Here is a 16,412-nt window from a genome sequence, read left to right on the forward strand (position 1 = left end):
ATCAGAACTGTCGAGAATTGAGGGCATAGGGAACAAAAAATTGGGGGAAATACTGTTCTAGATTATGGCCAGCCTCCAAAGTAGGGCGGAGCAAGAGAGTGCCTGTTCTGTGTGCTTTATAATATCAGGTCCCCCCGTTAGTGCTTCAGTCACTGTTGATTGACAAATCTGTGTGGCACTGTTTTCGGCAGCAATAGCCTCTTTCCTGGACACCTTCATTTTACTGTGATAGTTGACTTGTGATACGGGCATATTATTTTATGCAGGTACATTACCTTTGGTTAAGAGCTAGTAAATCTGCTTCATTAATTGCAAACTATTTTTAACCTTACTGTTAGATTGAGAGACAGACAACAACCATGAGACAACGCAGCATCCCCTAAACCGCCTGGTGTAAACTAGTACAAACGCTTCATGAAGCGTTATTTTGTAGATTTCCTTTAGTTCTGAAGGAGCCTGGTCATACAGGCGCCCATGCAACATTTGGTCTTTGAATATAAAAATACTTTCCCAGGCAATGTTTTCAAATTATGAAAAATAATATAATAACAATCTGTAAAGCTTACTAAATAGAAGAAAACAGGAAAAAAAATCATCCTTAATCTCAACTACCTTAATGTAACCATTAGCCTTTTACTCTTGCCTTCCAGTTATTTTGCAAATGAGTATTTCGTATGACTCTAATAACAGTATTGATGGTAATTGGGTATACTTTTTATTTAACACTACATCCTAATTGTTGCTACAGAGTGATACAAGCCTCATTCTTAAACTTTTAATTTTGAGATTAATTTAGATTTATAGAGAGTTGCAAAAATAATAGAATTCCTGTCTTTTACCCAGTTTCTCCTCATGTTAACATATAACCGTGGTACATTTGTCGAATCTAAAAGATTAACTAGTGCTAGTACTAACTAGTAATAGTACAATATTATCAAATAAACTACTGACTATTTGGATTTCGCTCATTTTCCCACTATGTCCTTTCCCTGTTCCGGATCCTAAGAAACCGTAACGTGTTTAGCCACGTCTCATTTTTGATGTTTGTATAACAGTCCATCTTGGTCATGTACTATTATTAACTTGACTTTTGCCCTGTTTCTAAATATTTAGATTGCTTATGGTCTTTCCATATCACAAGTGATCCTCTGAAGAACATCTTCATGCGAACAGCCTTCTCTTCTTTTAAGATTCTTTCCTCACGACAGACTGTAATCCCACCTCAGAGAGTCCAAGGGAAGGAACATACTTGTGGCTCCGGCTATTACTGCGTTTTGCCAAGTTGCCTTCCAAAATGCCTGCGCTCATTTACTCTGCCATAAGTAATTTTTTGAGACTAGCACATTTACGTACTCTTGTCAGCATTAGTTACTATCACTTAAACATTTTTGGCTAATTTAATAGGTGAAAATGACATCTCAATTTTAAGAAGTTGTATTTATTTGATAACTAGCAAATTTGAATATTTTGCCACGTGTGTTTATCAGCTATATTTTCTCTTATGGGAGTTGTCCCTTCATATTTTATTTGTGTATATTTTATAAACATATTCAGGGCCTGAACGTTTTTTCTCAGTATGTATGAGTTTTATAATAAAGGGATCCCTTGGCCTGCATTTTGCTGCAATTATTTACCTTTTGATCTGTTGTTTTTATTTTTTCTGTTGTAATCTTTGAAGAGCATAATGAAGTTTTATGACGTGGATCCATCACTTTTGATTTATTTTCTTTAGCACTTTTTTTTTTTTGCGGTACGCGGGCCTCTCACTGCCGCGGCCTCTCCCGTTGCGGAGCACAGGCCCCGGACGTGCAGGCCCAGAGGCCATGGCTCACGGGCCCAGCTGCTCCGCGGCATGTGGGATCCTCCCGGACCAGGGCACGAAGCCATGCCCCCTGCATCGGCAGGTGGACTCCCAACCACTGCGCCACCAGGGAAGCCCTCTTTAGCACTTTTAAGCTTAGAAAGGTTTATCTTCAAAAAAAAAGTATCTGATTTTAAAATTCAATTCTTTTAGATAATTTGATTTCCCATCTTTGACCATTTGATTCATCTGAGATAGTTTTGGTGTTTGGCCCAAATGTCTGACCTGGCTACCTCTCACTCACCAGCTGCCGAGGACCACACCTCCTACACCAGCAGCAGTCACAGCTGCCTTTGTGATCCTAGATGAGTGGATGACACGCACCCCTCCCCTGCGCTGCCCAAGGCAGAATCCTTGGAGCTTTCACGACTCTCATTCATCACCCCACCCACATCTACTCAACCGTGGAGCTCTGTTATGTGGTGCTTCCCCCGACTCTTTGAGGAAGAGTGTATACTGCTCCCTCTGCTTGAGACACTTCTCCATCCCCACTTTGTCGCATTCTTATTAGTCCGCCAGGTGGAGTCAGGTGTGTCCTTGCTGTGTGCCACCCAAGTGCTCCATCCTTCCCTTTATGTTCCTCACACCCAATTGTAATGTCCTGCTAACTTGTTGGTGGTCCCCTGTGTCTCTTCATTATTAAGGTAGCCTCACCGACTAAGCCAGTGCCTGATACATATAGGAGCTCGATAAATATATGTTAGGTGTGTGAACGATTGAATAAATGAAAGAATATGCCGATAAAAATAGAAGTCATATCTAGCTGTGTTCCCGCAGGGCTTGATTAGAATACTTTCTTAGAGAATGTGAACATAAAGGGGATAGTGTATTAGAATTCAGGCTTTTCATGGTACCAGCATGTCATGCATACTGTGGATTGGCTTGTCCAACATCCATTTTACCCTCCTTTTAGGTGTCATTACTGTAATGCAAAGGCTGGAGAAATAAAAACATTTCCCAGACTGCCTTGCAGTCAGTATTCTGGAGGTAACTTAGGTCCCACCAATTAGATGCACTCTTAGGACTTACAGAAGGCAGGAATGGGAGGAAGGCCACTTTCCGGCTGCTGTCTCTCCTGCCAAGCAAGGCCATCCAAACATGACAACTCATCATTCCCAGGTTCACCACCACTTTCGTGTGTGTCTGGAGGCAATTGTAATGGTAAGAATGGCAGGATCAAGTGTGAAGGCTGGGGTTTCTTGGTTTTGAATCACTGCAATAGCGAATTAGCTAGTTATCATCTATCTACCTATTATCTCTCTCTCTTTCTCACCTATTTATTTACATATTTATAAAATAGAGCTAATGGAGACTCCTGAATTCCAGTCCCCTAGTCTTTCCACCAATTTTGTAACCATGTTTCTGCTTAAAATACCTAGAGAGTTTTCTGTACTGAACAGATCCACAAGGGATACAAGGACTGGTTTCCCACTAACTGACCCAAGTAGCCCAACTTGATAAGTTGTAATTTTTCCCAAAATGAAGAGAGTAGTGTTACTCCTAGGACCTAGGATGAGATTGTGCTTACTGGTTTTTCTGTGGTCTGTGAGGGTTCTGTAAATCATTTCCACTATCTTTTCCCCCATTCCCAGCTTCCTTTGAGATTTTGATAGCATAGACCCCCACTCAGCAATAAAACTGCCCACTAATAAATAATTATACAGCTGGACCCAAATGTAAAACTACACAGGAAAAAGTATAGGTAAATGACTCAGATCTTTGAACATATTAAGAGCCCTTTTAAATCAGTGGGAAAAAAAAATAACCCAATTGAAAAATGTACAAAACACATGAAGGGAGGAAGAAAAATAGCCAAAGAAGATATTAAAATATTCCTCTTTCTTTCTTATCAAAGTAGCAACGATTTTAAAGTAATACTCAGATCTGGGGAAGATGTGTTCCTTATACTGGGCATTCTCATACACCTCCATAAGCTTCTAAATTGGTTAATTTTCTAGGTGTAAGTTTGGTTATATTTATAAAAATCTTTAAAACATTCATTCTCTGGATCAACAGTTTTCAGCCGCAGTCAGTTTTGCCTGCCGTGGGGCATTTGACAATGTCTGGAGATGTTGTTGGTTTCCACAACTACAGTTGGTGGGTGCTACTAGCATCTAGTGGGCAGAGACCAGGGATGCGACTCAACATCATCCTACAATGCACAGGACAGCCCGCACGAAAAAATATACAGCCCGAAATGTCAGTAGAGTGGAGGTTGAGAAATTCTGTCTTAGACACAAAAATTCTGCTTTGAGAATTTACCCAAATGAAAAAATTGAATGTACTTCAAGATTCATTTATTAAATACTTTTTGGAGAGCAAAAAGTCAGTAGCTATTAAAAATTAAGATGCATATACTCATAATTTTTAATAGATATCCATCCTAGAAATGCTCGGACTTTTGTGCATGAAAAGGCACACACACAGATGTTCTTCTCAGCCTTATTTTTAACAGTGAAATTTTGGAAACAACCTAAATGTCAGTGACTGGAGTAACAGTTAATGTCCGTGCATGCTCTGCATAGCAGAGTATTTGGCCATCCCACTGCCCACTACTCTTTTCCTATGATCCTGTCCTCCTTTGGGAAACTCCTGTACAGTGGATAGGCTTGGTGGAAGAACTATTTCTGGGACTCCATTCATCCTGTCCGTTTCCAGTTTGGAAACCAGAAAAAACTGATCTTTCCTCTCTGATCCTTTGGTCACATGACATGTTTGTCACATGACATAAGTTTGGCCAGTCAGATGGGACTTTAAATCTTGAACCAAGGCAGAGCCAGAGAACAGTTGAAGATCAAATCCCTGAGTCCCGGCACTGGTGGCAGTGGTAGGTGTCTATGGCCGTTATTGCCGATCGATGACACTGAACCTCTGTTACTTGGTCCACCAGAAAGGCCTTCGATTTTGTTATTGAAAATATTGGTGGTGGAAGGCCCCAGCAGTAGCCCAGTAAATAGACACATTAGATCTCTGTGAATTGCAAACAGAGTATCCCAACTGATATGCTGGAGAATTATACACAGTCACTAAAAAGAAAGATCATCAGGACATATTAGTAAGTGGAAAATCAAACGGAAGAACACTCGTTCACTGAAGGAACGTTTATTGAGCTCTTCCGTTTATTAGTCTCTGTGCTCTGAACAGGACATACCTAGTTGCGGCCCTCATGGAGCATTATTTAAAATAGCAAAATGTCAGAAAAAAATTGTGTCTAACAATAGTGGAATGAGATACACTATAAATTATGGCCCAGGCATTATATGGAAGAGCTAACAGCCATTAAAAATAAGAATAATTATTTTGATTAGTAAATACATACTATCAGTTTATATATATATTATATACTAAGTCAAATAAGAATATTTATGAATATATATTGAATATATATAATATGAATATTATATGTAATGAACACAATAAACAATTAAAATTATATATACATTATATAAACATGTTTGTGTGTGTGTGTGTATATATATATATATATATATATATATATATATATATATTCAAAAAATTCCATGTAACCAAAAGGAGGTATACTATATAAAAATGTTGGCAGGACTCATTTTTGAATGATGGAATGTTTTGTTTTTGTTTTCTAAATTTTGAAATCTGCGTATGTTGTTTTTATAAACATAAAATTTATTGTTTATAACCATAAAATTATTTAAGGTAAGAATACAGTAAAACATTTGAAATTTCCTAACCCCATTTTATACTAAACCGCATTTTTGAAATATTCAGCAATAAGAATATACGAGCTATATAAACAGAATCTATATAACATATCTATAAAACATATATGTTACTGAGTAAACCAAAAAAAATTCAGTGTCTTGCTTTAATACATTCCAAGCACCTTGGTCTATGCTGTCCTGAATCTCCCTTTGCTGGTCCTTGAGGTATTGGGAGTTACAGAAGGGACTGTGGGCGATAGCTGGGCTGATTTCCCTCCCATTGCAGGTTTGGGAGGGGTCAGTAGAGGTCTGGTGAAGTCAGCTGCCACAGGTGTGGCCTCCTGGAGAGATGTCTGCATTTCTGGCCTGTGAAATCATCTTTAAGTGTGCTCTCCATCTGTCAGCACACACTCTTATATCTCGTGTCAAGTGTACTCAACGTGGGATGTGTAACACCATCTCTTTTGTTTTGGGGCAGGCAAGGTGGGGCCGCCTCTTGATATCATGCTGGAGGCGCTGAACTGTACAGCTTTCAGCATCCAGTGGAAGATGCCAAGGCACCCTGGGAGCCCCATCGTGGGGTATACTGTGAGTACCTGGGCACGGGGATTTCTGTAGTGGGTGTGTTGGGGTAACTGTTCCTCCTCCCCATCTCCTGTATACGGCCTCCTGATACCAGCCTTCCCGTGTGGGGCTTCATTCTCCCTCCGTGAAACCAGAGATGTTTCCCTTTAAGGTCATTTGTAAGTGCCCTAAAAGTCAGTTGACTCTACTGAGCTCTTGCCCTGTTCTGGGATGGGAAAATATAAACTCAGTAGAAGACATGCTTCCTGATCTCCAACTGCCCACAGTTAAATTTGGAGACTAAAGCAGAAACATGGCAAACAATAGAGGGTCACTGTCCTATTTTGTCAATAGGACAAAATAATGCAAAATCTGAATGAAAGTGACTGGGTGGACAGGCAAAGGGAGAAGGGAACAGAGAATGCATTCCTACCTCCGAGAGTTTACAAACTGACCCTTTTTCAGTTTACCAAAATGTTTTCTTTGAACAATGTTTTTAAAAATGAGTCAACTTTTAGAAGTTAGGATTGGGATTGATGTATATCCACTAATATGTATAAAATGGATAACTAATAAGAACCTGCTGTATACAAAAATAAATAAAACAAAATTCAAAAATTCCAAAAAAAAAAGAAGTTAGGAGATTTCAGATAATTACTTTGAAGGCTGAAATCTCTGGGCCTATCCAGAGAGCTGGCCACCCCAGGCTCACCTTCCTATGGGGCGCCAAGCCTGCTGGAGCTGAGCTGCCCACCGGGATGTAACCCCCCCCATAAGACCCCAGACCCACCATTCCCTCCTGTCTCCCCTTCACCAAGGGAGAGAAGCCATGTATCATGACCCTTGTCCTGTTGTCATCTTAAGGTAGAGAAATGGATTTCTAGACTCAGGTAGAATCAAAAGTGGGAAAATGAAAGATTACCTGAGAGAATCATGGTTTCGGGGAAAATACTAGGTGCCGGGCCCAGCCCTCTCCATTCCACTTCACTCCGTGTCTTCCTCTGGGTCTCTGCAGGCTTAGGAGTTTGCAACCCTGGCCAGGTATGTCTGATGGTTGCTGACAAGGAACTAGTGTGAGAGAGGTGAGGCAGCGCGCCTCAGGACCCGCTGTGGTTGTGAGTACAGTTCGAACCACAGGCCCTTGGTCTGGTGGAGAAGTGCTGGCCCCGCTCTCACCCGGATGTCTGCATCTTTTCCAGGTCTTTTACTCTGAGGTCGGCGTAGATAAATCCCTGCAGGAGCGGTCCCACGGTGTGCCACTCGGCCTGGATACCCTGACCACGGTGAGTAGCTCCATCCTGGAAGCCTCCTAAAAGCACATCCCTGGTTGGCATTTCATTGATAATTCGGAAGGATTTCTAATTTGGTGTGTATATGTGCTGATGAAGGTATAATAATAATAATAATAGCAACAACAATGAAAACTAATGTTTGTATAGTCCTTTGGAATTTAGAACGTCTTTCGTGGCCATAAACCCATCACGTGCATGTGTATCTCCAGAAAGGCAGCCATATGAGGAAAGCTTCCAGAAAGGCAGCTTCCATGCTGGACTCAGCCCACCCCATTTATCCTGCAGGAAAACAGCTATCTTACAGCTGTTTTCTCCCCTTCTTTTCTCCATAAAATTCAATTCTGATTTTTTTTGAAATCCCAATAAAGCTTTATAAATAAATATGACACATTTGTATCTTCTCAACTCCCTGGAGACACAATGCAGAAGGTGTAATTGGAAATGTATATTCAAACGGTGCAAGTTGTTTATTTTTCTGCCCCAGCCGGCATCCTGTCCTTCCACTAACCAGTTGCTGGCTCTTCATCTATTTCTCTTCTGTTTCCTGTCAAGGTCTCTTGGGGTGAATTTCTCTGCCTTAGGCATATTCTTTTTTCTTTTCTTTCACTCCTGGCCTCCTTCCCCCCGTTCTACTACAATTATTCTACAGGCTAGAGCCTTTCTAATTGCTCTACAAGGAGTTAGCATCAGTGCCCAGAATACCACAGCTACAATGGTGGTGGAGGAAGAGGTGGTGTTTGTAACTCCTATTTAGTAAATGCCTGCGGGGCGCAGCATCTAGAAGCTTATTTGTCATCCGTGATGAGTAGCTGTCACTTCCTGAGAGTCTGTTATCTGCCAGGCACTCTCCCTCCTGCTTTTACATTTGTTCTTCCATTTCATCTTTACGACTATACTGTGACCTCATTTTCCTGACAAGGATGCTGAGACTCAGAGAGGTGAAGTAACGTTCTTCAAGTCGTACGTTAGCAAGTAACGGTTGACTGTAAGCCCAGGGCAGACTGAATTCTGGGTCCCGCTCTGGCTATTTTTACCAAAGCTCTCATGACTCAAAGAAGAAGAGATGCACGTGTTCGGCTTATTTGTATTTTGCATGGTGCTTTTATTCTCAGACTTCTGCTTGAGTACCCCTCATTTGCCTCAGGAGCGCTCAGCCCCAGCCTCTGTGGTTTAGTCTATCCTGAGGTAGGGAGATCGGGTTGGCTGCACCTAGGCCACCACCGGTTGTGGTGCCATCTCCCCTTGACGGCACTGGAACTTTCAGCGAGCCCCTGGACCCCACCGTGGGGCTGACGTCATCCCTAGCGGCGTTCCCGGCTGCCCAGCCTCCTGTCCTGCAGTGAGTGTGGATCACGCACAGCCTGTGCAGAGAGGGCACGGTGCTGGTGACAGGGGTCCTGGACCCCGCACGGTGCCTCTGAAATCAAGATCCTGCCCCGTTACATGAACCCGGGCCCGACACTCTGGCATTTCTGGGAAGGCCAGTGCGGTGCAAACAGAAAGCAGAGACCAGGAAGGGAGACAGGCACCCTGGGCTTCCAGACCTCCTTCCTCCACTTGCAGGTTGGGTAACTTTGGCCAAAGCTACTTAAACTGTCTAAACCTCAACTTTCTCCCATGAAGGGGGTGTAATAATTATACTGTTGTGAGTGGCAAATAAAATTGTGCATGTAAAAGGCTTTAGTAAAAAGTAAGAAGCCATGTAGATGTTAGTTGTTACTCCTGATGACCGTTGCCTTTATGTTCAACATATTCTCTCCATTAACTACACCGAGGTGTTAGAATATGCTAGCAAATTACAGCATTTGATTACCTTGCCGATTTCAACAAAGTTGCACGGTTGCTACTCTCCACCCAGCACGAGATAACACACTGTTGCTGTTCTTGGGCAGCTTTTGGTCTCGTTGAGAAAACCACATTTACATTGATAAAACAATTAGAGAGCAACATGAGACCGGATGTCATTTGCATGCCACTTACTAGACAGACTGAGGTTTTGAAGATGGAGAGATTAGTATAGGAACAAGTGGTCAAGAGGTAAAAGTGGGGGCTGAGAATTGAAGCAGGGGCAGTTTCTGGAAAGGCAGAGGAGAGAGAGGGTCATTCAAGTCGAAAGAAATGGTTTGAAGCGAGGGAATGAACACATATGTGTGTGTACATGCTCGTGGGCTTGTGTGTTTGGGCAGAGGGGCAGGGGAGGTGCAGAATACAGAGCATGGAGAGAGGAAATGATGACTAGACATAAAGGCAGCAAGTCAGGAAGGGGGAGGGGAGCGGTCTGGTACAGCAGAGGGGGCTCTGGATTTAGATGACTCGCATTCAGATTCCTGTATGACGACAAGCCAGCTGGGTAACCTTACTGGGTCTCAGTTTCCTCATCGACAAAACAGGAACTGGAAAAGGAGCTATATCACGTATAGCGTATCTGTGGTTCCCAGCCTGTGTGCTTCAGGGCTCTGCAGCAAACTCACAGGGGCCTTGTGGAATATTTGAACTTTGCACGGGAAACAGAAACATCTGTGTAAATTACTACTACCAAATCTTTTGGGTATAACTGTTGAATAACTGGAACCAGTAGGGATTTTTTCTAGATTAGAGGTGCTGTAAAATAATACTGCGATACTAATGGTGCCATGAACAGAGAAAGTTTGGGAACCTCTGTACTCCATCACATCATCCTGTAGCATCCTACAGACCTCAATCTGTCTAGTAAGTTGCATGTAAATGACATCTGGTCTCATGTTGCTCTCTAATTGTTTTATCAGTGTAAATGTGGTTTTCCCAATAAGACCAAAAGCTGCCCAAGAACAGCAGCTTTTAATGTTGTGGGCATTAAACAAGGTCATGATCGTAGAACCCTCAGCACCACATGCGGCACAGAATAAGAACTGAGTGAGTGTTCAAGAGAAATCACATTGCCAAGGTGTGTGTTTGCTGCCCTTGGCTGTACGTGGTGGAAGGGCAGCTACTCTACGAGTTCATTTTAGTTCCTGCAACCTTTCCTTTCCTTTTCATATTGTTTTGTTTTTTCTCCTCTCCAGGGACGATTGGATCATCAGATGATTTTTGTAAGTATGCTTTCGAAAAGTTAAACCCTTGCCCCAACCCTGGATTCAGGGGGTCTCTTTTCATCAAAATGTTGATTTTTCTGCATCTCCCTCGCTGATTAAGGCCCACGGAGAGTGCTTGGTTCTAGTGGAAGCAGCAGTCGCGGAGCATACCGGGTGAATTTTTAATCATTTAGAAAGAAACTGTTTTATCTCACATGGTAGAGTAAGGTTAAGAGCAACGTTTTGTTTGTTTGTTTGTTTGTTTTACTTTTGAAAGGAATTTTGTTTTTGTGTGAAATCCAGATTTCTTTTTTCTCATCATACATTTTCTTTCTTGCTAGGTGTTTTTCTTTTTTTTTTTTTTTTAACATCTTTATTGGGGTATAATTGCTTTACAATGGTGTGTTAGTTTCTGCTTTATAACAAAGTGAATCATTTATACATATTCAAAAAGAGTCATGTACCAGAATGTTCATTGCAGCTCTATTTACAATAGCCCGGAGACGGAAACAGCCTAAGTGCCCATCATCGGATGAATGGATAAAGAAGATGTGGCACATATATACAATGGAATATTACTCAGCCATAAAAAGAAATGAAATTGAGCTATTTGTAAAGAGCAACGTTTTTAAAGGTTGAAGTAATTTAAGTTCTGTTCCAAGACAAGGTGAAAAAGGTTGAAAAGGAGAGAAAATATTTCAACTAGCGAGCCCCAGTGTGAGGGGAGCTCCTTCACCTGCTTTTCCTTCTTCTTACCTCACTGCCTCTAACAATCCTAGACCTTCTCAATGAGACAAAACCGGTCACCTAAACGTGGTTGATTGACTTTCTGGAAGAATGCCGAACAGAGGATTGGTTCTATTCAACTGAAGAAATGACCAAAATAACCTGGTGGATCATGTGGAATCCTGATGCACTCTTTGATAGTCTGCCTATATAAAGGCTTCTGATTTGATTAGCATTTGACACTTAACCTTTTCTTAGAAGAACAACCAGCAGGTTTCATCCCGGAAAAATAAACAGTAAAACAAATCAGGACAATTTGGTGATGTTTTTAGAGTTAGAAATAGAAATGGATGCTTAAGCTGGTGGTCTTCAACACTTTTTGATCATGCATACCATCAGTTAAAAAATATTTGAACATATACCAATATACGTATATGTATGTATTTGTAAATTATACATCTGCTACTCTCTCTCTATATATATTGTGTACATTATAAAATCCCACAGCATTGTAAAGGAGGAGATAAAATAGAAGTAGAAAGTTCTTATGTTTTCTTCCAACACCTCAGTAGGTTGTCTTGCTCTCTCAGGGGGATGCACCACCGCCCTGCTTTGGAGTCCACTGGTCTGGCTGACCCACAATAGTGATTCTATTTGGGTCTTATCCAGGGTTAAGGGATAAAGCAGACAGGAATCATGAGACTTGCATCTAGTCCCAGCTCTGTCACTAGAGCAAGGGTAACTGTGGGCAAGGTCACTGAACCCCCTTGAACCTCTCTTTGACTATAAAATGAAGAGGCCAATTAGTAATGGTTGCCAACTGGGGGATTCTTTGTTCCCTGTGGGCATATGGAAATAGGTGTGGGCTTTCTAGTGAACAAGCTTCAGGGATTCTGACTCTCCTGCAATATGCAGGGTAGATCCGTACGAGGAAGATTTGTCCAGCCCCAATGCTGCCCCTCTTGCAAAAACCTGGAAAATACTCTATGTTTCTGTGACCACTCAGGGAATGGAAATCCCTCCACTCTGGCCTGCACAGCCTTCCTCTGGACCTTTGGAAGAAGGCTGTTTGGAAGATAACCCTTTTCTATTTCCCTGTGCCTTCCATCTAATGATGCTAAATATTCCCAACTTCTACTAAGGCAGCCGAGACACAGACTTAACTTATAGAGTCAACTGTGAAGTTGAACCCAAGGTTACTAGCTGCCAGTGAAGGTTATTTTAGAAGAATTGTAGAATTTCCATGTTGAAACTTTGGCCCAGAGAAGTTAAGTGGCATCCCCAAACCCACACAGCTCTTTGGCTCTAGAGTCTGGGTCTCCTGGCTCCTAGTCCAGTGCTGTCCCAGTTCATGCCTCCTCTTAGCTGTGCTCACTGGATGCCCTCCCGGTGTAAGGGCTACTTGTCCAGACTAGTGAACAAGACAACATACAGCTTCATTTGTGGAAACAAACCACCTGGGTTTCCAGCAGTAGGAGAAAAGTGCAGCATGGAAGCAGGTAAAGGTGAGGTTTGATTCAAGGTCAGAGATTTAAGTTCAGAGCCATTCAGCACGGTTTCATCATGGCAAAGTGAACAGGGATTCAGTTAAGAATAGTCCATTCTTTTCAGGGGCTCCTCTTACATAGCTGTCCAGGTTGTTTTTGAACATTGGGTCTAGCATGAATTAGAATGAAAGTTTAGCAGTCCCCAAACCCCAAATAACAGTGATCCTAACAAGTTGTGCATTCTTGTTCTGTCATGTAATGGTCTGGATATAAACAGTTTAGGGCTCTTCTGGTGGCTTCCTTGTGCCAGGTTTCTTCCATCTCGTTGCTTTGCCAACCCCTCTGGCCTGCCTCTCCATCACCCAAAATAGCTTACTGCCTCATCCACATTCCAGCCAAAAGATGAGGAAAAGGGGAAAGGGAACATATCATTTACTATGGAAGGGATAATTCAGAAATTGCCCTCAGCGTTTTTGCTCACATCCTATTGGACAGAATTTAGTCACATGGTCACATCTAGATGCAAGGGAGGCTGGGAAATGTAGTCTTTGAGTGGCCATGGTCCAACTGAAATGTACAGGGGTTCTATTACAAGAAAGGAGAGAATGGATACTAGGGGCAGAGAGTCATTCCTATCACAGACTGTGAATGGAGGGAATAGATCTGGTGCAGTAGACACGGAAAAGGCAGTTGGACATCTGAAAAACAAGGTGCTAGCCTGAGGATTAGATGTACTCCGTCTTGAGTCAGGCAATTGGAAGCATATTAAGTCATGCATTTTATCAGTGAAACCAGACCCATTCTTGCCCCGCCTAGAGTGTAGTTATATAAACTTTCTGGGTCCAGTTTCATCATCTATAAAATGAGGAGGATAAGACTGACATCTCAGAGCTGTTGTGAGAATTAAAGTGGCACTGGTACACGAGGATTTTATAAATTCCAAAATGGAGTATAAGTTATGATTATACGATCATAAGATAAAAGTTGGTTGCTTCTGGTAGTCTGTGAGGGAGGCACGTGTCCTGGGGAATAGGTCACTTGGTTGTAAAGTTGTTGGAACTTTCTTCCTGGGCTCAGTGAACTAACCAACTCGCCTTGCTTTTATCTTCTACAAATATAAATTTTCTGATCACATGACAGCCACTGGTGGTGTTAAAAGACAAAGGAGGCAACCTTTGGAAGGGGTTTTGTATTTCAGAAAGGGACAAAAAGTAGGGTTATTTTGCAGCAATGCACCCAACTTTGCTCCCTGCCCCCCCAAAAAAAGTATGGAAGGGGCCAGAGGAGACTGTGGAATTCACTCTGGCTTCTACCCCAAGAAAGCAATTTCTCTGACTTTGTTTCTCACCATCTTGTGCAGAAATAGGTCCAAGAGAGATAAGTACTTGGACTCATTTTCAAACTTCCACAAGGTAAAAAGAAACACTTTTTCTACTTTGAAAAGGGTATTTTTAGCATCTTATCTAGTTTGATGAAGGCTGAAGTAGTGGCCATAAGACATTTAAGGACAGAAATAGAAAGACTTGTGGAACTGTGCAGCATTTTACTAAAAAATTCAAGGGTTATCACAAGTCACACTATTCTGAGAGATTCCATTTGGAAGGAGAGATATTGGAGGAAGAAGTGACAGTTAAATCATTGAATCCAGCCCCTCTTTTTATGACCCCAACTACTCAGTCCCCTTGACCCTTGCTCTCCTATGCTAATCTACCAGCCTGTCAGCTCAGGAAAAGACACCAGAAAAGACTGGAAATAGTTAGCTTCTGGGAGGGTGACCCTCCACCTCTCAGAATATACCTGGGCTAAAGGTAGCACTGATCTTCAAACAAGAAGATTAGTTGTTTTTTAATCCACATTAAGAACTTCTACAAGTGTAGTTTCCCTTGGTTTTCAGTGATCACTTTTAAATTGCAGATACATAAATTTCCATGTTTATAGATAAAATAATTATCTGGTCTTCAGTGTTTATGATAAGAATTTTTAATTTAAATATTATTTAATATTTTTCATTCATGTATTATCCAATTAGAACTTGGTCCCTGGAGTCAAACAAAGCAGGATTCAAATCCCCACTTTGCCGCTTAATATATATACAGCCTTGAGCAAATCATTCACTTTTCAGAGATTCAGTTTTCTCCTCTGGAAGTGAAAATAAGAGTGACACCTACCTCATAAGCCTGATGGAAGGCTCAGGCTACATATGTTCCTGGAACAGAGAAAACACTCAGTAAGTGGTAACTAATGGTAGCTGTATTCGGTATTGGCGCATATCTAATATCTCCAGTAATCTATGAAACCACACCACTACCCCTGTACTTCATACAGTGTAATGACGTCACAGGAGGAAGGGATTCTACAGCAAAGGCTGTGAGAGCATTGGGTTGGTTTGAAAGTGTGATTCCGCTTCCCTGGGAAAAACCTGGGAGTGGCAGTTGGGAGAGGAGGGAAACAGGAGTCTTGTATACACCTGGGGCCCCCAGCCTCCTAACCACCCAACTTGAAATGAAACCAGGAGACAGATGGTGGCACTAGGATGCACAGATGCAGAGTATTAGAGCAGGGGTGAGGATGGGGGACAGGGAGCTGTGAAAGCAGGACCATATGTTCAGCAAAGACCCCTTGTGCAGTTATATGTAGGATGCAGTCAGGGGGAGAGAGAAGGAAGGGAAGGTTGGAGACAGACACTCTTGGAGGCTGTAGAAATGGCCCAAGTAAGGATTCAAGGGAAGCAGAAGAAGGGAACAGGTCTGAAAGGCATGTGGAGGTGGCTGGAGGGAGGTGGGTAAGAGGCAGTCAGTCTTGTCTCTGGGGTTACTAACCGGGGTCTGGGGCAGAGATACAGATGCTGTTAATCAAGTTGGAGGGGTCAGTAGGAGAAGTTGGTTCTTGATGAGGTAATCTGTTTATATCCTACATCTTGGTTTGATTTTTTTCATTCACTCAGTAGTTCATTTATTCATTCATCAAAAAGCACTGTTTGAGCATTTGCTACATGTCGGATAATGCTAAGCTTTGGGATGCCAGAGGAATAAGAACTTGCTTCCTGCCCTCAAGCAGGTGGGGAGAAGATGACCAGTAAACAGACAATTACAGTATAAGGCGAGTGTTGCTATGATTGAGGTACACCAAGGACGCCAGGGAAGCATAGAGGAGGGACGCCTAACAGACTGAGGGCTAGGGGGTCAGAGAAATGAGGTAATGTCTTAGCTGAACTGAGTCATGAAGGATGAGCAGGGGTGAGCCAGGCAGGAGCAGGGAGAAGGACATTCCATGGAGAGGGAGCAGCCAGTTCAAAGGCCCAGAGGCAAGGAATTGAATGGCATAAATGTGAGCCCTGCCAAGTCCTTAAGTATGACTGGAATGTAGAATGTAAGGAAGGGAGGTGGCATGAGAGGATGCTGGAAGGATAAACAGGGGGATGCAAAGATGCTATTGTAAGTGGAAGTGACATGATCAGATTTGGGTTCAGGAAAATAACTTAGCAGTGTGGAGTACGAATTGGATGTGCAGGAAGTATTGGTGGCCAAGAGAGTCAGAGCCATTGTCATCATTAGGAGGACTTGGACTTAAATGGCTGTGAGGATAAAATGACATAAACAGATTCAAGTGATACGAAAGAGTATTGGTAACTGATTGAATGGTGGTTAGGGAGGAGGGGTGGTGAACATAGAGAGGGGAGTGTTGAGAATTTCTGGTTTAGGTAATGAGAGAGGGAACACAAAGGGTGAAGCGCTTTTTCATTTTGTTTTTGG

The 16,412-nt window shown here is 42.3% G+C and overlaps 1 protein-coding gene across 3 annotated transcripts in view; it reads left to right on the top strand.

Annotated features, from left to right (window-relative positions):
- The window catches only part of EGFLAM (EGF like, fibronectin type III and laminin G domains), a 541,883-nt gene that overhangs the window by 413,723 nt on the left and 111,748 nt on the right, over positions 1 to 16,412 (top strand). For all 3 annotated transcript variants that reach the window (XM_060295410.1, XM_060295409.1, XM_030882073.2), the window contains 3 exons: positions 6,020 to 6,129; positions 7,305 to 7,388; positions 10,439 to 10,465. In XM_060295410.1, coding sequence (XP_060151393.1) covers positions 6,046 to 6,129; positions 7,305 to 7,388; positions 10,439 to 10,465 — 195 coding nt within the window. In that variant the 5' untranslated portion in view covers positions 6,020 to 6,045. The remainder of the gene's footprint in view (positions 1 to 6,019; positions 6,130 to 7,304; positions 7,389 to 10,438; positions 10,466 to 16,412) is intronic.

The sequence above is a fragment of the Globicephala melas genome, chromosome 3 (genome assembly GCF_963455315.2).
Source record: "Globicephala melas chromosome 3, mGloMel1.2, whole genome shotgun sequence".
In the NCBI taxonomy this organism is placed as follows: Eukaryota; Metazoa; Chordata; class Mammalia; order Artiodactyla; family Delphinidae; genus Globicephala; species Globicephala melas.